The following is a 21,136-nucleotide window of genomic DNA, read 5'->3' on the forward strand; positions in this document are numbered from 1 at the left end:
TTTTGGTTGGTAAGCTATTAATTATTGCCTCAATTTCAGAGCCTGTTATTGGTCTATTCAGAGATTCTACTTCTTCCTGGTTTAGTCTTGCGAGGGTGTATGTGTCCAGGAATTTATCCATTTCTTCTAGATTTTCAAATTTATTTGCGTAGACATGTTTATAGTATTTTCTGATGGTAGTTTGTATTTCTGTGGGATTGGTGGTGATATCCCCTTTATCATTTTTTATTGTGTCTGTTTGATTCTTCTCTCTTTTGTTCTTTATTGGTCTTGCTAGCAGTCTTTCAATTTTGTTGATCTTCTCAAAAAACCAGCTCCTGGATTCATTGATTTTTTGAAGGGTTTTTTGTGTCTCTATCTCCTTCAGTTCTGCTCTGATCTTATTTATTTCTTGCCTTCTGCTAGCTTTTGAATGTGTTTGCTCTTGCTTCTCTACTTCTTTTAATTGTGATGTTAGGGTGTCAATTTTAGATCTTTCCTGCTTTCTCTTGTGGGCATTTAGTACTATAAATTTCCCTCTACACAATGATTTAAATGTGTCACGGAGATTCTGGTATGTTGTGTCTTTGTTCTCATTGGTTTCAAAGAACATCTTTATTTCTGCCTTCATTTCGTTATGTACACAGTAGTCATTCAGGAGCAGGTTGTTCAGTTTCCATATAGTTGAGCGGTTTTGAGTGAGTTTCTTAATCCTGAGCTCTAGTTTGATTGCACTGTGGTCTGAGAGACAGTTTGTTACAATTTCTGTTCTTTTACATTTGCTGAGGAGTGCTTTACTTCCAACTATGTGGTCAATTTTGGAATAAGTGTGTTGTGTTGCTGAGAAGAATGTATATTCTGTTGATTTGGGGTGGAGAGTTCTGTAGATATCTATTAGGTCCACTTGGTGCAGAGCTGAGTTCAATTCCTGGATATCCTCATTAAGTTTCTGTCTCGTTGATCTGTCTAATGTTGACAGTGGGGTGTTAAAGTCTCCCATTATTATTGTGTGGGAGTCTAAGTCTCTTTGTAGGTCTTTAAGGACTTGCTTTATGAATCTGGGTTCTCCTGTATTGGGTGCATATATATTTAGGATAGTTAGCTCTTCTTGTTGAATTGATCCCTTTACCCTTATGTAATGGCCTTGTCTCTTTTGATCTTTGTTGGTTTAAAGTCTGTTTTATCAGAGACTAGGATTGCAACCCCTGCCTTTTTTTGTTTTCCATTTGCTTGGTAGATCTTCCTCCATCCTTTTATTTTGAGCCTATGTGTGTCTCTGCATGTGAGATGAGTTTCCTGAATACAGCACACTGATGGGTCTTGACTCTTTATCCAATTTGCTAGTCTGTGTCTTTTAATTGGAGCATTTAGCCCATTTACATTTAAGGTTAATATTGTTATGTGTGAATTTGATCGTGTCATTATGATGTTAGCTGCTTATTTTGCTCGTTAGTTGATGCAGTTTCTTCCTAGCCTCAACGGTCTTTACAATTTGGCATGTGTTTGCAGTGTCTGGTACCAGTTGTTCCTTTCCATGTTTAGTGCTTCCTTCAGGAGCTCTTTTAGGGCAGGCCTGGTGGTGATAAAATCTGTCAGCATTTGCTTGTCTGTAAAGGATTTTATTTCTCCTTCACTTATGAAGCTTAGTTTGGCTGGATATGAAATTCTGGGTTGAAAATTCTTTTCTTTAAGAATGTTGAATATTGGCCCCCACTCTCTCCTGGCTTGTAGCATTTCTGCCAAGAGATCAGCTGTTAGTCTGATGGGCTTCCCTTTGTGGATAACCCGACCTTTCTCTCTGGCTGCCCTTGATATTTTTTCCTTCATTTCAACTTTGGTGAATCTGACAATTATTTGTCTTGGAGTTGCTCTTCTCGACGAGTATCTTTGTGGCGTTCTCTGTATTTCCTGAATTTGGATGTTGGCCTGCCTTGCTAGGTTGGGGAAGTTCTCCTGGATAATATCCTGCAGAGTGTTTCCCAACTTGGTTCCATTCTCCCCGTCACTTTCAGGTACACCAATCAGATGTACATTTGGTCTTTTCACTTAGTCCCATATTTCTTGGAGGCTTTGTTCATTTCTTTTTATTATTTTTTTGGAGAATGGAATTCTTAGCTTACTTGGGAGTCAAGAAATGTGGATAAGTGAAGCAAACCAGGCAAAGGACAAAGGGAGAATGATCGGTGCAGTGGACTTGGGGGACACTTACCCCATCTAAAGGAGAGAGCTGCTGTTTCCCTGCTCCTGGGGATTGTGCCTGTGTCGTGTCTCAGAGTCAGTGATGCCCAGGCTTCAGATTTTTTCAAGAGAAAGTAGAAGTCTAACTTTTTGGGTGAAATTTCCTGAGTTTTAAATATTACCAACTAATTCAAAATTATTTTAGAGATTTGAGTGACCTAATAAAATATAAGTCAGGTATAGCCCATGGGTTGCCAGTTTTTGATCCCTGCTTCACTGGAGAGAAGATGAGGTCATCAGGAAGACCCGTAAGAAATGGAGAGATATGAGGGAGTGGGAATACAAAAGTCAGGGAAATTGACAAGAGGGAAGCCTGGTTAACACTGTACAATTCAAAGGGTGGTCTTATTAGATAAAGATAGTATAGTGTCCTTGTGTCCATTATATAGGGTCGCTTGGAATTCGTTGGTAACCTTTGTCAAGTCTCTTCAGAAGAATAGTAGGAGAAAAAACCAAATTGCAGTGGTTTGAGGAATGAGAGAGAGTTGACGCAGTGAAGACAGAGAGTGGAGACTACTCCGAGGGTCGTGTCTAGAAGAAGATAAAAGAAGCTTTTTTTTTTTTTTTGGTGATACAGAGTTCATTCTGTCACCCAGGCTGGAGTGCAGTGGTGCGATCATGGCTCACTGAAGCCTTGATTTCCTAGTCTGTATTACTCAGGGTTCCCCATACAGACAGAACTAATAGGATACATGTATACTTGAAAGAAAGTTTATTAAGAGGAATCAACTCACACAATCACAAGGTGAAGTCCCACAATAGGCCATCTACAAGCTGAGGAGCTAGGAATCCAGTACTGGCTCAGTCCGAGTCCTAAAACCTCAAAAGTAAGGAAGCCGACAGTGCAGCCTTCAGTCTGTGGCCAAAGTCCGAGATCCTCTGGCAAATCACTGGTGTAAGTCCAACAGCCCAAAGGCCGAAGAACCTTGAGTCTGATGTCCAAGGGCAGGAATCATCCAGCATGGGGGAAAGATGAAAGCCAGAAGACTCAGAGAGCCAGCTTATCCCACCCTGCCCACCTCGTTCTGGCTGCCTTGGCAGCTGATTGGATGGTGTTCACCCACATCGAGGGTGGGTCTCCCTCTCCCAGGCTAGTGACTCAAATGTTAATCTCCTTTGGCAACACCCTCACAGACACACCCAGAAACAATACTTTACCAGCTATCTAGGTGTCCTTCAATCCAATCAAGTTGACACCTAATATTAGCCGTCACATGGGCTCAAGTAACCCTCCAACCTCAGCCTCCCAAGTAGCTGGGACTACAGGTGTGCATCACCATGCCCAGCTAATTTTTGTATTTTTCATAGACATTTGGTTTTGCCACATTGCCCGATCTGGTCTCAGACTCCTGGGCTCAAGAGATCCTCCTGCCTCTGCCTCCCAAAATTCTGAGATTACAGGTGTGAGTCACCATACCTGGACAAAAGAAGCTTTTTTTTTGAAGGTCTAGCCAAGGCTGAAGTATATATATATTATAAACATGTTTTATATATGTAACATGTTTATATATAACAAGTATATATATAATAAACATGTTTATAATATATATACTATGTATGTATGTATTATATATGTATATATACATGTCTATGTTTTAGTTAAGCAAACTTTAATAATTATATTGTTTCAATTTTCTATAATCTTATTTTTAAAATTCTGTGAAGTATATTTATAAGCTCAGATGAATAAAACTACTCAAGGGGGGAACTTAAAAATGATGGAGGTGAAGTCTGTTAATAGAGTGAGTTTCTGGAGGAGAAGCAAGAAGGTGTGGTGGAAAACAAAGTACGAAATGGAAGATTCTCTGAGATTAGAATGAAGGAACTTAGAAAAGGTATGGCATTGGGCAAACTTACAGCCAATGATGACAGTGGAGGAAGCTGAGGTAATTCTTTTCTAGTTCGTTAGAAAAGCTAAGGTTCATTGATAGTGAGTGGAGTGGGAGTGAAAAGCCTGCTTGAAGAGAGTGGAGAAAGTTTAAAGATACCAGTGAGGGAGATGGGATGAAGATATATATATATAAAATTATATACATATATTATATATATAATTGTATATGAATAAAACTACTCTAGGGGGTAATTATATACATATATTATATATATAATATATAAATATGTATTTATAAAATACTGCTCAGGAGGCTAAATAACCCAGTTGAGACCAGATCCCATACTTGTGTAGTGGCACTGAAGGATTTCACTGTTGCTCTGCAGCATAGGATAGGTGTGAAGAAGGTGGATTTCACTCATTAGTAGTTAGGATTTCAGCCAGAGGGTGTGGGAAAATGGGTAGGTATTCACAGACCCAAGGTTCTGGTGAAGAGGATGGTTGAGGTGATTGAGGTGGAAAATGATACAAGACCAGGAAGGGTGGAATAGCAAGAAAATGGAGAGAGAGGCCCTTTCACCTCTTAGTTCAGGCAATGGACCTTGGGGCATTGTTATTCTGCATGCATCCCTTGGAAGGTTTCACTTACCATTGCCTGGAGCCTATGTTTCTAGTGCAGCAGGTTACTTAGATCTCCCAGTCCTTAGAAGAGGTAGTAAGGCAAATAGCAGTTTTGGTTTCCTGACCCATGGATGAGGCTGAAGTAGTATCCTAAGGGATGATGCAGAACTCCAAGAAATTGTAGGTAAGTTCCAGAGAAGGGAAGTGGACCAAACGCCAATTAGTGAAAAACCAGAGTTGGAATGTTACTACCCTTCATTCAAAATTCTAGTCTCTTCTTGAAAAACATACCACCTAATTAATATGGCTGGAAGCGATGGTGAAGGTGCGTCTACACCTCTTAGTCAACTCAGCTATGTCTCACTGGGAAGATGGTAGACGATGACAATATTCTATCAGGAAACATACGCCTTGTGATTTTTATGGCCAAATGCCTTTGCCACCACCAGGTACATCCCTGTAGCACAGGACCAAGTTATATGTGAGAATTCTGCCGAGGAGACGCTGGGGGAACAGGGCTTCCCTAAAGCCCTACCAGAGGCATGGGTATTCTGGCTGCCTTTGGAACATCAGGGAACTGGGGCTCACTTGGAGCTTGAAATGATTCTAGAGTAGTGGTCCTCAAACCTTAACACACATTAGAATCATTTGGAGAGCTTGTTAAAACATAGATTCCCAGACCCTACCCTAGTAAATTAGATTCAGTGGTTCTGGGATAGTGCTCAAGAACTTGTGTTTCTAACAAGCTCCCAGATCTTTCTGGTGTTCTTGGTCTAGGCACTACACCTTCAGCAGCACTGTTTCTATTTGGGAATTGTATTGACTAGGCTCTGGTTCCACATGCCCAATGAACAAAGTGCTTTAAGTCCGATTTGATGACTTCTCCTGGGGCACTGACTCTATCTTAGAAGTCCCAGGTGTTGCTGCCTTTTAAATAATCTAACACCTCTGCAACCCGCTGTCATTTGAGCCATAAGCCCACAGCAATCTCCAGAAACTATAGAGACTGGCCTTCATCTTGGTCTTTTGTTGTTATCATTGCTTATGAGTTGTACTATGACCATTATCATCCCATTGGTTTTTTTTTTTTTTTTTTTGGTGCTGAAAAAGAAATTTATCAAGATCTTTTCTTTCCAAACTGGAATCAATGTAGAGCCCCCTCTTTCTCACCAGGATTGTGACTTTTGCCTCTAACAACTTCTTAGGGCCCAATATTCTTAAGAAAAGTGTATACTTGCTCTTTAGACAGAGACTTGAGTCCTTGGGGAATGAGTACAACAGATATTTATTTGGTGGGAGTGTATCTGGCTCCCAACATTGCCAGTTGGTTCCCTGGCCATTTTCTTAAAATAGAAAAATGACACAGCACTGCCAGGACTACATTTGGTCTAATCCAAGGAGTATGTGTCTGAAGGACTCTGCCACAGGAATCTTGGTGATACCAGCCAAGATATCTGAGGTCTAAGGATGGCAAACCCCAGGAACCATCCAGTATTCATGGGGGGATTCCAGCAAAATAGAAGCTGGGATTTGGACATGTCTGGGCAGGTCCACTGACTACGTAGGGCAGGCATGCCTGGTGTCTATTTACACAACAGCTTTTGGCTGAAGAAGAATTGTGTGGCTGCTCTGAATGGAAAATGGAATGGGAAGAAGGGAAACATGTTACTCTTAGGACACAGGTTTTGAAAACTCTAATAAACAAGTTTATTAATTGTATAATATATGCATTGTTTCATATCTGGCAACTGCACAATTTATACTCGGATTTTTGAGACAGTTTGGGAATAGTTTATCCTGTTATCATCTGCAGGAGTCTATAGTCATCCTACAGGAAATTGTATCAAAATTAAAGAAGACTGAGTTAATTTATTGTACTGCCAGGAATTGTGCTGAGAATGTGAATGAAAGGACAAAAGACACATTTTGTGGCTTTGAAAATTTCAGATGGTGAGTGAATTTTTTCTAAATTTCATGGGAAATAATATATCTAAACGTTTTATTTTGAAAGGTACACTTTTGCCATACCACCTAGAACTTCATGAAGTTTTATTAAATATTAACATGGATAAAATACTTTAAAAGTACGCTTACCTTCCATTTTAAAAATGGCTTCCGCTTGGGCTTCTGGTCTCGATTGATATATGTTATATGTTGATATATGTTATATGTGAGAATTCTGCCCAGGAGATACTGGGGGAACAGGGCTTCCCTGAAGCCCTAACAGTGGCATGGGTATTCTGGCTGCCTTTGGAGCATCAGAGAACTGGGGCTCACTTATCATTATACAAACTGTCTACTGAAGAAATTCCTCTACCATTTCTCATTCATTGCATTTTCAAGGTAAGGTTTGATTGATGAGTTATTATACCACCTTTTTTCTTTAATTAATCATAGTTATTATAATATTAGAGGACACTTATTTTCTGACTGTTTTTTAAGTGCCAAGCATGAATCTAAGCACTTTACACATTATATCTCTTTTAATCCTCACAACATTGTAATGAGAGAGAGACTTTTCTTGTTGTGATTACGTAGATGAGGAAACTGAAGTACATAGGGATTAAATTGCTTGTCAAATAATACATAGCAAGCAGTGGGGAGAATGAGGGTGTTGGGTGTTTGGAGTGTTACAATGAAGGTACTAATCATTCTAAATTGTAAGATGATCATAGAAAAGGCTGTTTCTCAGTTTGGGTATGGTTTAGGTGTTAGGAATTCTCTCATTGCACATGTGAATTCCCCCAGTAGCCTTGTTAAAGTCACTGGAATTGTTTTCCAGTCTTTTTATCATACAAAATCATTTTTTTAAATGACTCTGATAATTCATTCTTTTCCCAGAGAATGGGGAGAAGCAGTTTGCTGTGCACCTCTCCTTCTTGAGAATGACTTTTTAAAAAAAGCATTAACTTTTTATTTGGATATACAATATTTTCAAACTCATAGGAAAGTTGCAAAGATAAAGATAGTGCTAAAAATACCCTATAACTTTTATTCAGGTTCGCTTATTGTTAACATTTTATTCCATTTTCTTTATCATTCATATACTCCCTCTTTGCATACATGTGAAAAAAATAATAAAACCTATATATTTTTTTCTAAGTCATTTAAGAGTAAGTTTTATACATTGTGGCCCCTTTTCCAAAATACTTCAGTGTGTATTTCCTGAGTCAAAGAGTATTCTCTCACATAACCACAACACAGTAATCAAATTTTAGTAGATTTAACATTGATGCAATACTTTAATCTTTGGACAGTATTCTGATTTTATCAACCAGCCCAATATTGTTATTTACAGCATTATTTTCCTTAGGAAGAAGATCTGATCAAAGGTCAGGTACTGCATTTAGCTATCCCATTTGAGAATAACTTTAATTAGCCAGACTTTATTTTTGCTATACTTGAGGAATCATATCCCATGTAGTATATAAACATTTTAATTTAAATTAGGCTTCTGACAGATCTTTTATTATTAATTTATATTTTGTAATTCCATTCTATTAATTACACTATATGCATGTGAATTAGACTTTTTGGGGCCATAGTTGAAATTCTAACAATAGTCTAAAGATATTAATCTACTTTTAATTTTAAAAGAGATTTCTATTTTTTTGGTACTAATAAGTGTAATGCTAGGTGACTGGAAACTGGAAAACTCCAAGGAGGAAAACGAGATACCGTCCAGTGTTTAAGAGGAATGATTGATGCTGACAAATTTGGAATAAAAATTTTAAATAAATAATCTGGATGTTTTCTAAGGCAAGCTGTTGATTTTATCACTTCCCATTGCCAAGACACACATCGGTGCCTGTTAAATTTGACGTTTTTACTCTGATCGTCAGTGGCAGCTTTAAAGCATCTGTAGCATCCCAGGATCAAGCAACAAATCAACTCCACGAAGGGCTGTGAAACCATATCTGCCCGTTTCCTTTCCCGAGAGCCTCTCTCTAGTGGCAAGCCAGTAGCTAATCTACACCAGAGAAGTTACGACCCTTGTCTTTTGCAGTTAATGGCAGCCTGTTTGTTTTCTGCACCTCTCTTTTCCTTTTGGGGAACACAGGGCTGAAAGGTAACAAGATCCAACAGGGCTCTAATCATTATATAAACTGTCTACTGAAGAGGTCCCTCTACCTCCACCAAATTTCTCATTAGGTGGCCACAGTTGAGAGCCAACAGTCTCTGGCGACAATTTTGAATAACTATTCATATTAAAGAGGCTTTTCACAAAAGGGATAAACTTTTAAGAAGAACTTGGGTCATGGTGTTTGAAAGAAATGATATGTTTATTATTGTTTAGCGATGCTGGTAATATTGACTATACTTTGCTAGTTCCCTCCCACAGTCCTGATACTTCTTTACATCTTGAATTTCTGATATTTTAAATATAATTAGGCTTTGAATATGTAAGTACATAATTGGAATTGGAATTGAATCAGAAACTTGTGTTGATGCTCCAGTTATATATTCCTATGCATTATATTACAGGGACTAGTGAATGATGGCCCAAATGCCAATCTGAGGCTTGCATCTTGTACTTCTTTGATATTTTTAATATATTTAGGCTTTGAGTATGTAGCACACAATGAATTGGAAACTTATGTTTATGATCTAGTTATGTATTCCTATGTATTACAGGGACCATTGACTGATGTCCTAAACACCATTCTGAAGCTCTAATAGTGTCTAGTGTAAACTGTGAAATATTGATACATTTCCTCTTACAATGAGTGACATTATTTGATCCCTAACCGTGGACATCATTGTGGAAATTCACCTCCACCCCATCCTCACCTCATCAAGTCCCTAGCATTCCAACACTATAATGTCTACTTCTGCAGCTGATATTCTGATTTCTAGAATGTGTTTGTCAAATATTATATCTGTTGTCACCTTTCCTTGTGATGTGTGTTGTTTTTTAAAAGACTGAAACTGCACTGGATTTATGGGAAAGTAAGATGAAGCGTGTCCCTGGCTATGGTGATGAGCTTGCAACAAGGACAGCTAAAACGATGGTGTTTTTAAAGAGGAAATATTAGCCTTGGCATATTGCAGGAAAGAACCCACATCTACAGTCTGTTCCTTCTGTGGTTAGTGACAGGTATATGCCACTCCTACAGTGGGGTTGCTGGACCTCAGATCCCTTTATCTTTCAAACTCCAGTGAAGTGATCTGTACTGCCCTGGCCATGTAATTTCAGAGATAGCTACATTCCTCAGCAAAGGTGTCATACACATTTTTACTCAAAAGTCCAAATAACTTCTTTGCATCATCAGGAATTGAAACCATGGGCTTTTTAAAATTTTTTTATTTTTTCACTCATCATTTATTTACAAATACACATTATAACTTTTATATACATTGCACATTTACATGGTAGAAAAGTACAAAACTATATATTTAAATGAATTTATATTTTAACTTGCCATGTTTGAAAATATAAAATTGCATCAGAAAAAAGTATTATGAAAAGCAAGAAACTTGAACTGATAAAGCTTTGATATAACTTTTAGTGATATATTGGTTGAAAAAGAACTAATTTAAAAGGTACAGCTGAGTAGCTTAAAGGAAACACCTAACAAAAGGTTGAATGTGTAGCCTTCAACATCCTTTAGTCTCCTGACACCCACATCATTTCTTTGTATCTGTAACATCTTAAAAGTACATTACTAGAATTCTAATCATCTCCTCTCTCACAAATGTCTTCATCACAACAAAAGAACTGAAGTAGGAGTTTCCTCAAAGATGCTTATCTTCTGTACCTTGTATTTGAGTCAGAGTTATAATGCCTTTTGGTCAGTCAAGGTTCCTTGTAAACAAAACCCGAGGGATCATGTATGTACAGATCAGGCAGCAGAGAATCCAATAAATAAACATGACAGAAACTGACATGCAAGTTTGTTGAAAGTGGAAAAGAGTCTAACAGTGAAATGAAGGGAGACAGATGAGTGAGTGAATAGTAAGGAATGGACTTAAATGGTTTACAAGGAAAAAAAGCTTTTACTTTACAAGCAAGAGACCTCACAATAAATAACAACTGCTCTTCCTTTCACGAATAAATTTCTTCAAAAACAAGGTATACAGTCAACCAGACATTTTATGTATAAATTATAAAACATGACACAGTATAAATAAATGTCTACAAGTCTCAACTATGGGCCTCATCCAGTAGACCTCACAATGAATGCCTCTCCGTGTCCAATGAGTAACAAGGTGGCCTGGGAGAGAGCTTTAGGACAAAGGTCCTTTAATGTATAGTTTTCCCCCCAAATAAATAAGCATACACTTATTTACAGTATGGACAGTATATTTTTCTTTTTTCTTTTTCTTTTTTGCACAAAGGCTATGTCAACACTGAACACTTGTAGAGAGTTTACCACTCTAGAATAGAAGATATAGGAAAGCTGTAGTCCTGGTCTTCATCTTCCTCCTCTTCCTCGGTGTCTTCCGAAATGGCTAGATGGGGGAATACAGGGGAGCTGTTGTTTAAATACGGACAACAACAGCGCAGAAGCAGCTCAGTGTATGTTTTCAAAGCCCTCTGATACAGCCATATTACAGCGTTGCATTTTTATGTGACTTGCAGTGAGATGCTTTTTTTGTTTTTGGCATCTGCTGTTATGCAATAAGTTAAAAAAAATTTTTTTAAAGCATAATCTATGAAGTCAAAAACTGCAGAAAGTTCTGAAGAATCAATGGCTCAGGTTTTACGGGCAGATTCCTGAAATTAGATAAAAAGCGCTCTTGTGTTCTAGGTATAACTGCTTTGGGTCCTTAATTCAGAGTTAGTAGAGGCAACTGCAAAAAGCAGCAGCCCATGTGTGATAATATGAAGCTGTCGTTGGAAAAAAGAAAAAAAACTTTTGAAGCAGTTAGTTTAGACTCAAATGTTAATAAAGCAAACAGCAAAGCACACTACCAAAGCACAAGAAATAGGGGAAAACAACTGGAAATAGATTTTTAGAGGCAACCCCATTGATGATCACCAGATAAGTCCTAAAAGCCAAGAAACATCGCAGAGAATTTTCTGTGGATTATTGAATTGCTGGTGATACTTAGCAGCTACCTAATTTGAACAGAAATGGATTTATGGGAGATCTGCGTGCTTTGTAAGTGTCCATTCCCTAGGGATTGCCTGGGAAAGCCTTAAATGGCAGCAAGGTTAAAAATCGCACTTACAGTTGCAAGATCCAGAGTGCTTTACTTCCAGTAGCACACCTGAGGAGCAGGCAGCTTCCTTCATGGCACACTCGCTGGCATAAGTGGCATTATCACTGGCACAGACAGGCTCATCCGACTTACTGTCAGGGCACAGCTCATCACAGAGGGAACACCGGCCTCTCCCAACCTTGAAATCCCATAAACATTTTTTCCCACCAGTGCACTGGATATCTTCACAGGACTTTGCTTCTAGGATATAATACATCTGTGATGAGTAAACTGATTTCCCCATATCCCCCTTTTCTCCCTTTCTCTAGTCCTCTATCAATAAATATAAACATAATTTATTTTATATAAACATAATAGTAATAGCCTATTACTAATGGGGGTAATGGAGATATTATGCAAAAATGCTGGATAATAAAACTGAAACTCAAATGCACACACACATACACACACACAAAACCCCTGCAGTTTCTTACATACTACATTAGTGCATTAAAAGGGTATTTTTTTAAGAACAGGATTTTACAATATTCTCAAGTTAAATATGTATCTTATTATTTCCCACAAGTGGGATCTTTTACAAAAGAAAGAATTCCATTAATTACTAGAATCTGACAACAGATTTCTGGAACTGCTAAGTAATTATTTTTCGCTTCCAGCAAGTCTGGCACTTAAAAAAATGTGTAAAATTGAGTAAGTTCTAAGTTTTCTAAGACGGAATACTGTTCCTTGCTTCCTGCTGGCATTTGAATATATGTGTCAATGCCTCCAGAAGACAATGGTTTCCATGAGGAATACTGTGGTCACAACAGTTTCCCCAAATTGCAGCGTATTTCTCCCTATGGTGTTTGGGGACGCCTTGGGCTTTACTTATTAGTTAACCCCACAGTTTAATAATAGAACTAGCCTGTTTTCTCTTTTTCCTTCCTCAATCCAGAATACCTACTGATACACTTTCCCTCGTAGGCTAATCCAATAGATCTGCCCAGCAGGCAGGTAGCCTTTCTCAGGTGGCAGGCACTGGAGTAGGTGACTCCATCATTCCCACAGAGATATTGCTCAGAGGAAGCGGGCTCTGGGCAAATCCGATTACAGGTCACACAGTAGGCATTATTGGTCTGGTCCACCACACATGTGGAGCTGCCTGGACAGAAAACATCCCGACAAGTCTCTGGAACAAAGAAGGAAACACACATGAATAGGTACCTTCTAGTCCTTAGGGGGTGAGCACTTGAAGTTACCAAGGAAATCATGACACTGAAGCATCCAGCTTTCAAAAGGCACTTTGGGAGCCCTGTAGTTTTCAAGAGAGAATCTATGACTCTAGGTTGGTCCCCTCAGTGTTCTTAATGAATCTCTAGAGGTTAGAAAAGGACTCCTTTATTTGGTTTCAGTATTACTATTATCAGGCTCTTACTGCGGACTACACCATCCCCCAAGGGTCTTCTAGAGGGTCTACTTTAGGTACAAAGCTGGAGGAGGGGACAGATCCAGTCTTGCTCAACAGGGTAGGACCTACTTTTACATCTGCCTTGGTACTGGACTTCCAGTTCTGGCTGCTCTTTACATCTTGCCTTTAGGAGTGCACATTCATTGCGGTAGGTTTTCCCATCCAGCCCGCAGACTGGACCCTTCCAGGTGATGTTGGAACAATCCGGGGCGCAGACGCAGCGGGGTTTGTTCTTCTTGTTCATTCGGCATTTTTTCCCAGGTCCACAGTCCACGTTCTCACACGTTTCTGTGAGTTGGAAACAGGCATGGATTAAAACCAGAGCCAGGCAGTCTGCAGGTCAGCCAGGAGGGCTTCGGGTGCCTTGCGCAATCATGCAGCCCTGAGTTTGCGCTGGAGGGGCCCCAGACTCTCTCCTGGAATATTGGGAGTTGGTGAAAGAGTGTGGACCTTGGGCTGTGCCCCACACCCAGATCTCTCTCATTAAGGAGCACAGGTTGGTGGGTTTCACCACCACACTTGGCTAAGAAGTCTGGCGTGTATTCCCTACAGCCTGTAACAGGCAGAATTAGAGTCTGCACGGCTTACCAGGGCAAGGGACAGGAAGGGGAAGCCCAGGAACAAAGCTCTCCTACTCCCAAACCCCAGTCAGGTAGCGGGGAAGCTAAGGGTAAGACGCCCTCTACTGAGGGCCTGCAAGTCGGGAAGAAGGAGTCCTACCTTTACAGGGGATGCAGTTGGGGGCGCCCCCGTTGAAAATCATCCACTTGAAGAGTGTGTTGTCATTCACGTCCTCCTCGGTCCACGAGGTGCTCAGACGGCCGGTGCTGCAGCACTCCTCCTTGCTCAGTTCGGTCTTGTACAGGACCTGGCAGCGGCCGTTCTTCGCTTGACGGAGCCAGCAGTTCCCAGCTGTGAAGAGACAAGGGTGGGGAGGTGGGTGAGTGAGCAGTGAGCGGTGGCAGGGCAGGGAGAGCAAGGTGGCTAGCGAAGGAGACCCGGCGGGAATGGGGAGGGGGTGAGCGTGGAGGAGGGGAAGTGAGAGAGACGCGGGAGAAAAGTAGGAAATAAATCGAAAGGGGTGGAGGGGTGGAAAAAGAAGGCAGTGGGGGGGAAGCCCTGATCACAGAGATGGGAGGTGGGCGAGAGGGAGGGAGGGAGAGAGGGAGAAGACAGGGCGCCCCAGCCATATCAATGTCAGTTACCAGTGACCCAGACACAACACGTGCAGCTTGCATTGACTTTTACTAGACTGTTTACTTTTATTCGTCCCATTTCATAACCTGCAGAGACTCGAAGAGCAGATTAAAGAACCTGACAAAAACAGGGTGCGACGGATGTTTTTACATGCTGGTTTCATGTAGGCGGGTACAGGAATTATTTGTGACAGGGGTTAAGAAAGTAAGAGAACGAGAGAGAGGAGAGAGGAGAGATGGAGGGGAGAGAGAGGGAGAAGGAAAGAGAAAGAAAGAAAAGAAAGAAGAGAAAGAAAGAAAAGAAAGAGAAAGAAAGGAAAAAAGGAAGAAAGAAAGAGAGAGAGGAAGAAAGAAAAGAAAGAAAGAGAGAGAGAGAGAAACAGATCAAGCAAAAGGCACTTCTGAAAAATGAAAGCAAGAAAGCGACCCGGCCCAGCCCGGAGCTACTCCGCGCGGCCTCCAGGCGCAGCCAGCCCGACGGGCCCGTTTTGCAATCCGCCAGACCGGAGCACGCCCGCGGCCACCGCGATCTTTCGAAATCTCCGAGGGCTGCTTTCCTCCGCGCCCACGTCCGGGCACCAGGCAGAGCCTCTCCCCTAAAGGCGGGCAACCCAGCGCAGTGCCATGCAGACGGCGAGGGGCAGTGCCCAGGAGGGCAGTTTACAACATACTTAAAATGTTAACGCTGAAGCAGGGAAAGTAATGCCTTAAGGTGGGGGGAGGGGGGAGTCTTCCTACCATTTCACGGTTATAAGTACCTATCTCATACCTAGCAAGAAATATTTGCAAGTGATTTCTCCCTCTTCCCCCTTTTTAATGTTCGGATTTGGGTCGAGAAGACTTCTCATGAATCACCAATATGACTTTAACAATCATTGGATCGCAAGCTGCTATTATTATTTTAAACATTCTGCCCAAAGACTAATTGAAATAAACAAATCTATTTTTAAAAGGCAAGCTTCAGAAATTTGCTCTTAACCCATTTCAGAATTTAAGTCAGTTATGGGCTGCTCACTGTTTTACAGAAAGCTAAGTGTCAGAAAGAAGAATGAGGCAGAGGGGAAAAAAACTGTAAAGTGCTCAAAGCACTTTGGGGTAATAATTTGGCTTTTTTTTTTTTTTTTTTTTTTTTTTTTTTTGCGAGAATGGGGGATGGGGTTGGAAGAAGCATCCACTAGGCAGAAAGCTACTTCCCTTGAAAATCTTCAGCACCCACATTTCCAAGTTTGGGCAAAGTTTCTGGAACCACGTCCCCCAGCCACCAAATAAAATTCAGTATCTCTCCCCCAAACCCCCAGGTTTTCTTTTCTTTCTTTCCTTTTTTTTTTTTTTTTTTAAGTATCCAAAAGATGTGGGAGGGAGAGAGATGAGACTGCAAATGGGTCGACTGAAATCTCCAGGCTACTACTGATACTTGTTCCCTTCTTCAGAGCCAAACAGAGGAGATCACATCTAAAGTTATCATGGCCAGAACTTGGAGCATCTAACCCTAACTACTAAGACCCCAGCTCGCTCCCTTTCCTTTTTCAAGATAACCGAGCTCCAAACTCAGTTCCCAGTCCTAAAGTGTCATTGCCTACAATTTTCCCACTCCTCTCCATCCCGGAGTCCCCAAGTTGGTTCAACATCTTTCGAGAGCAGCGTTGCTCAGAACAGACCAAGTGGAGACCACAGAAAAGTCGACCCCCCTGTCCTCAGCCAAGCCTCCCCAGCGCATCCCCACTCGCTTACCCTGGGCACTGCGGTCCTCCATGAACTGGCAGAGCAGCAGCAGCAGGAGGCAAAGCCCACCCGGCTGGTGCCTAGCGCGGACCATCCTGGGGGCAGGCGCGGGGCGAGGAGCGCAGCGGCGCGGGGAGCCGGCGCGGCGGCGGGTGGCTCGGGCGAGCGGCGCGCGTCGCAGAGGCCAGCGGCGGAGGGCGCAGCGATCCCGGCGCAGCCCCGCGCTCGCCGCCGGCCGCCCGCGCGATTCAATGGACGTCAGAAGCCGGGCGCAGCCGCGCTTTAAATCTAGACGGGGGTCTCCGCGGTTTGCGGTGGGCGGTCTCCCAGTGTGTGGGGCTGTGGGAGGGCGGCCGCGAGCGAGTGTGTGCGCGGCTCCTTGGGGGTGGGGAGCTTTCAAAAGTTCAGTGTGAATCAGGTGACATTTCCCACCTTCTGGAAACCCTTCCCAATTATCTTTCGGAGGTGCCCGAAATCAAAACGGCTGGAGGGGAATCGTCGAGTTCTTATTTGCGTAGGAGCGAGAGGGAGGGGGAAGGCGACCGGGGCGGGGGTTGGGGGCTACGCGTCGGGGGTGGGGAGTGGGGAAGAACACCCACTTCAAGTCCTGCTCGCCGCCGCTCGCCGGCAGCGCCGGCGCGCCCGGGGTGGCGGGTGTGTGTGTGAGTGTGTGTGTGTGTGTGAGTGTGTGTGCGCGCGCGCGCGAGTGTGAGAGGGAGGGCGCGGTGGGGGCGCTGGAGGCGGTGGCGGGGGGAGCGGGGGGAACCCGGGAGTTTGTCTCCGTGCTGCCTCTCCTCCGCTCCAAAGAGACTTTTGCAAACGGCCGGAGAGCCCCGGGCTGCCCAAATATCCCGCCCCGGGTCGGGTCGGAGCGCGCCGGCCTCGCGGCGGTTCCGGGCACCCGCAGCCTGGGCGCGGGACCCGCGAGGTTTTGTGTCTGGGTCTGTGAGCGCCTGACTTTGCAGCCACCCCCAGCCCAGAGGTGTTGCTAGGAACCCCGGCCCCGGCACCTTCCACCCTGGCAGAGCGCTACCGAGACGCGGCCCTTCGTCTGGACTAGTCGGAAGCAAACAAAAATGTTTAACACCTCAGGCCCGGTCTCCCCGCGGCACAGCCTCGCCCTCTCCCTTTCTTTTCTCCCCTTTCACTTCGCGGCGTCTGGAGTCGGAGCCCGGAGCGGGGGCGCCGACGTAGGCGGTCTGGCCCCCCTTCCTCTCCCGCCTGGAGACTCCCCAGTTTCTGTCCTGTGTGCCTCTGTCTGTCTCTCAGTCTCCTCGGCTCCAATCTCTCTCTCTTTCTGTCTCGTCTTCTCTCTTTTCGCGGAATAAAAAAGATTGCAACATCCATAATGAACTTCTGTAGCCTCAGTTTATTAAGTACAGTGCCTGGCATTCTTCGCTGAAAGTTGGCGGGTCTCTCATTTATAACATTTTTGGCACCGCTGAATGAAACTGAGGAGGCGATATTTCCTTTTATATAAAACGATTACTTCACGGAAAATGCTATATTGTTTATTCCAAAGCTGCCTTTTAAATTTGTTCTTTTCGCATCTGAAGCCCGAAGGACAACAGATAGCGAAGTATGCAGACAAAATTCTTGGACATTCGCAGGTCACTGGGATTTGTTCTACGAATTTCAAATCTGCCCTTCTTCCCCCCCTGCAACTGCCCTCCCCCCGCCAGACCCTCCTCCAGTCCTCCTCTAGCCCTCCCACCCCCCATCTTCCATCAACCTTCCCCCCTCCACAACTGCAAATAACTCAGTGATAACAGATTTTTTTCCACCAACTGCAGGAGATAGTGCTAATCTTTTAATAAAAGATCCCATTACAATGGGATCTGTCTGGACAGACTATAATAGATCCCGAAATACAGCCGTGCTAATATTAGAAGACAGTTGTTTGGGTGCCTCTCAGACGGGCCCAAGCCCCCCTTTGAAAGTGGGCATGAATCACAAAGCCCCGCGGCCGCCGCACCTGCACCGCGCGCATTCGGTGCAGCAGGCTGGTAAAAACGGGTGACCTCGCCGCCGCTTTTCGCTTTATAATTACCGTCATGAGGACGGGAGGGGAGGGGCTCGGGCGGCCCGGGGGAGACTGGCTTTTTGCTAACTTCAGACGGCTGTGGGGGCTCCACATCCTTCTTAATCTTTCCAGAATCATTCTGTCTGTTTCTGTCTCGCTGTCTCTCTCCCCTTCTCCCTTTCCCTCCAGTCCTCCAACCCATTCCCTCTGCTCTCTTTCCCCTACTCCTTCCCCTCTTCTCTCCTTCCCTCCCTCTACCCAGACTCTACCCGTACTCTCCCTCCCTTTTCTCCCTCTCTTTCTTTTCCAGTCTCCTTTTCTCTCTTCCCTCCAACTCATTAATGTAGAGTTGTTTAGTGCCCTCTAATGGCAGACGACATTAACAATTAATAGCAAACTGTCCCCTTTGCAGGAGCCGCCACTCAATGGCAGAGTTCCAAAGCTGAATTTATTTCTTCTTTATTCAGAGAAATGGTATAGTCCTTATACAATGATGTGCTGGAGGGAAAGTTTGTTTTCTCTGCTTAAAGGTTCCCCCACCCCTGCCCAAGGATAAGTTAAAGGAAAGAGAAGCTAACAAGTATTGTTACTTGACTTTTTCCCCCTACCCTGTCTTTTAATGGCAGCAAGAGACACAGCTTCTTTTTAAGTTAGGGGTATCAAACCGTATATCCAAGGTTGAAAAATAAACATTCCAAATGCATAAAAGATCTCAGATGGTAAGTAACTGGATCTTACAGCAATGCTATCAATGGTCATACATAATTACATGATTTTATATTTGTCTCCAGTTTAAATATATTTATTGGTCCTGAATTGGCCAGTAGCCTCTGGAAACTGGGGTCTTTTTCTTAGACTTTCCACCCTAGGACTACACAAAATATTTAAATTTTACTTATATGCCTAGTTGTATATGAAGTCATCTTGCCTGGAGAAATATAGAATCACGTTTTAATCCATATTTATTTTCTCAATATCTTTGGGAAGATTGTTTTAAAGTTCATAATCTCATCATATTTTATAACCGTATAGCAAGGAGAATAGTGATATAACTTGTATGTTCTTACTAGATTTTAATTTTGTTCATTCCTATATGTACATATAGCATGTTGACGTAAAAGGGTCATACAAGTATACACAAAGATTACCTTTTTGGGGGGAAGGTCTATGTAGCTAAATGAAGATTAGAATAGAAGCAATTTGGAGGGGCTAATCAAAAAATTTTCCATGTTTGAGCAAAACTATTTAGTTTGTCCAGATACTTATTTTAGTTTATGTATATAGAAACAACTGGTGTCACAAAAACTTTCTAAATTAATTTAAGTTGTATCCTCACAATTCCAGTATGATTGGGTAAAAGTAAAAATTTCATTTCTATTTCATTTTTTGTCTATGTAATGCCAAATGCTCAGACCAGTCATTTGACTAAATTGACTGCCTTGACTAGTTGTTTTGGCATCATGTAATTGTCTTGGCTAAGCCAAAGCAGACACAGTAGCTCTCATTGTAAAAAATGCCACCACAAATAGGAGTCCCTCAGTACCAGAGGGTGACCCAACACAGGATTACTTCTCGTCCCAGAGAAGGTGACCCTGCAGGTCAGGGTTGAGGTCACTGGCAAACACACTGTGGAAAACATAAGTGCTGTGTTGCTTTTGCCCTTTTGAATAAGCAGCTTGGTGTTTGTTTAGTGACACAAGCTCATCCTGTTTTTCAGCTGCACCTTGGATAGTATTGATCTGTTTGGGAGAATGTCTGCTCCAAATCAGCACAGATCAGTCACCATGACTCTTGCCATCTAGGGTTATTTTCAGATCATAACTGAGGAAATGAGACACAGGTCAATACTGGTTCCTTATAGGCTTTCTGTGGGCATCAGCAAGAGATCCATCCCATTTCTCTGGTATGAAATGGTACCACACCTGTTCAGTGACATCACAGAAAAACAGCTGCTATTTCTTTTACTGTTATATCGCCTGTAAATGTTAAATATTGGGTTTGTAGATATCTAAATGTCAAGGGGACATTTTAAAATAAAAATGTCGCCTTTCATTTTTGTTGTATGCCTCCAAGTTTGACTTCTTATTTTTCCTTTCTGCTCTGCCAAATAAAAATGTAAATTATGAGAAACACAATAGGACCACTTTGTAGCTGAATTTCTGGGCAGCACACAAAAAGACTACTGTTTTCTGATTGGTCTTTTGTCAGCTTCAAAAGCTGTCTTCCTTCTGAAGTTTATAAATTTAAAATATTAGAGTTTAGCAAATGATTCAATCTAACTCCCTAGATAGCTATTTAAACTCATATGACATTGTTATTTGAGACCAGAACTGACCTGGTTAAATTTCAGTACCTAAAAAGAGAATATGGAGGGAGTGGGGTGAGGTTATGTAGAGACTATTTGAAAGTCATGAACTGAGTAGCTTTTTTTTTTTTTTTTTGCCTTAAGATTAAATGTCAAGCTTTTTTTGAAGTTAGGTGTTTGGCAAAATGAATACATTTTCAAGTGCAAATAATCAAATCTTGATTAAACAACAAAAGTTAAGCATTTGAAAAATAGGCTAAAATGATTTTAAAATCAGATTTTATTCTAGGTACAAAACAGTTACTTAATGTGTCATAGTCTTTGGCATTATGCAACTTCATAGGCTAGCATAAGGATTTGAGTAGGGGGATGGGGGCAATAGTTCTGTATTGGTTGAATCATTACAGAACTAAAAAGTTAAGAAATGTGAGTACGTAGAAGCAATGTTTACCCAAGATATCCAAACTACCGGTCAATTAAGGTTTTAAAAAATCATTAGAAAAATATGTTTTATGTAATATATATATATATATATATATATATATATATCTGAGAAAACAACGGATTACTTGAACTTTTCTCTTTTCAGTGTTGCTTTGGTGTTATA

The 21,136-nt window shown here is 42.0% G+C and overlaps 1 protein-coding gene and 1 long non-coding RNA gene across 4 annotated transcripts in view; one reads left to right on the forward strand and one right to left on the reverse strand.

Moving 5' to 3' along the window:
• LOC129143973 (uncharacterized) overlaps positions 1 to 9,553 on the forward strand; it is a 28,193-nt gene extending 18,640 nt beyond the window's left edge. Inside the window, exons 2-3 of the long non-coding RNA XR_008547996.1 lie at positions 6,483 to 6,619; positions 9,305 to 9,553. This is a non-coding gene — a long non-coding RNA (uncharacterized LOC129143973). The remainder of the gene's footprint in view (positions 1 to 6,482; positions 6,620 to 9,304) is intronic.
• A 1,160-nt stretch (positions 9,554 to 10,713) lies between these two features.
• On the reverse strand, positions 10,714 to 16,683 carry FST (follistatin). Of its 3 annotated transcripts, none has more exons than XM_009449166.5 (6): positions 16,211 to 16,683; positions 14,004 to 14,195; positions 13,353 to 13,571; positions 12,780 to 13,004; positions 11,846 to 12,073; positions 10,714 to 11,122 (listed from the first exon to the last, which is right to left on the reverse strand). In XM_009449166.5, exons 1-6 carry the CDS (start codon positions 16,293 to 16,295, stop codon positions 11,040 to 11,042), a joined length of 1,032 nt encoding a protein of 343 aa, XP_009447441.1. In that variant the 5' UTR covers positions 16,296 to 16,683; the 3' UTR covers positions 10,714 to 11,039. The 3 variants fall into 3 exon arrangements, with proteins under 3 accessions (XP_009447441.1, XP_003310757.1, XP_517768.3); XM_003310709.7 differs by having other exon boundaries at positions 11,846 to 12,076; positions 16,211 to 16,667; XM_517768.8 differs by having other exon boundaries at positions 10,714 to 11,387; positions 11,846 to 12,076; positions 16,211 to 16,458.
• Positions 16,684 to 21,136: the final 4,453 nt, after the last annotated feature.

The sequence above is a fragment of the Pan troglodytes genome, chromosome 4 (genome assembly GCF_028858775.2).
Source record: "Pan troglodytes isolate AG18354 chromosome 4, NHGRI_mPanTro3-v2.0_pri, whole genome shotgun sequence".
Lineage (NCBI taxonomy): Eukaryota > Metazoa > Chordata > Mammalia > Primates > Hominidae > Pan > Pan troglodytes.

Excerpts from the sequence above, each read along its gene's own strand:
- FST (XM_003310709.7), bottom strand. The coding sequence starts at position 16,295 with ATGGTCCGCGCTAGGCACCAGCCGGGTGGGCTTTGCCTCCTGCTGCTG. Across the intron at positions 12,077-12,779 it reads CTACGAGGGAAAGTGTATCA|AAGCAAAGTCCTGTGAAGAT; the intron begins GTAGGTATTCTG and ends ATTATATCCTAG. Across the intron at positions 11,123-11,845 it reads GCACTCTGGATCTTGCAACT|CCATTTCGGAAGACACCGAG; the intron begins GTAAGTGCGATT and ends TCCCCCATCTAG.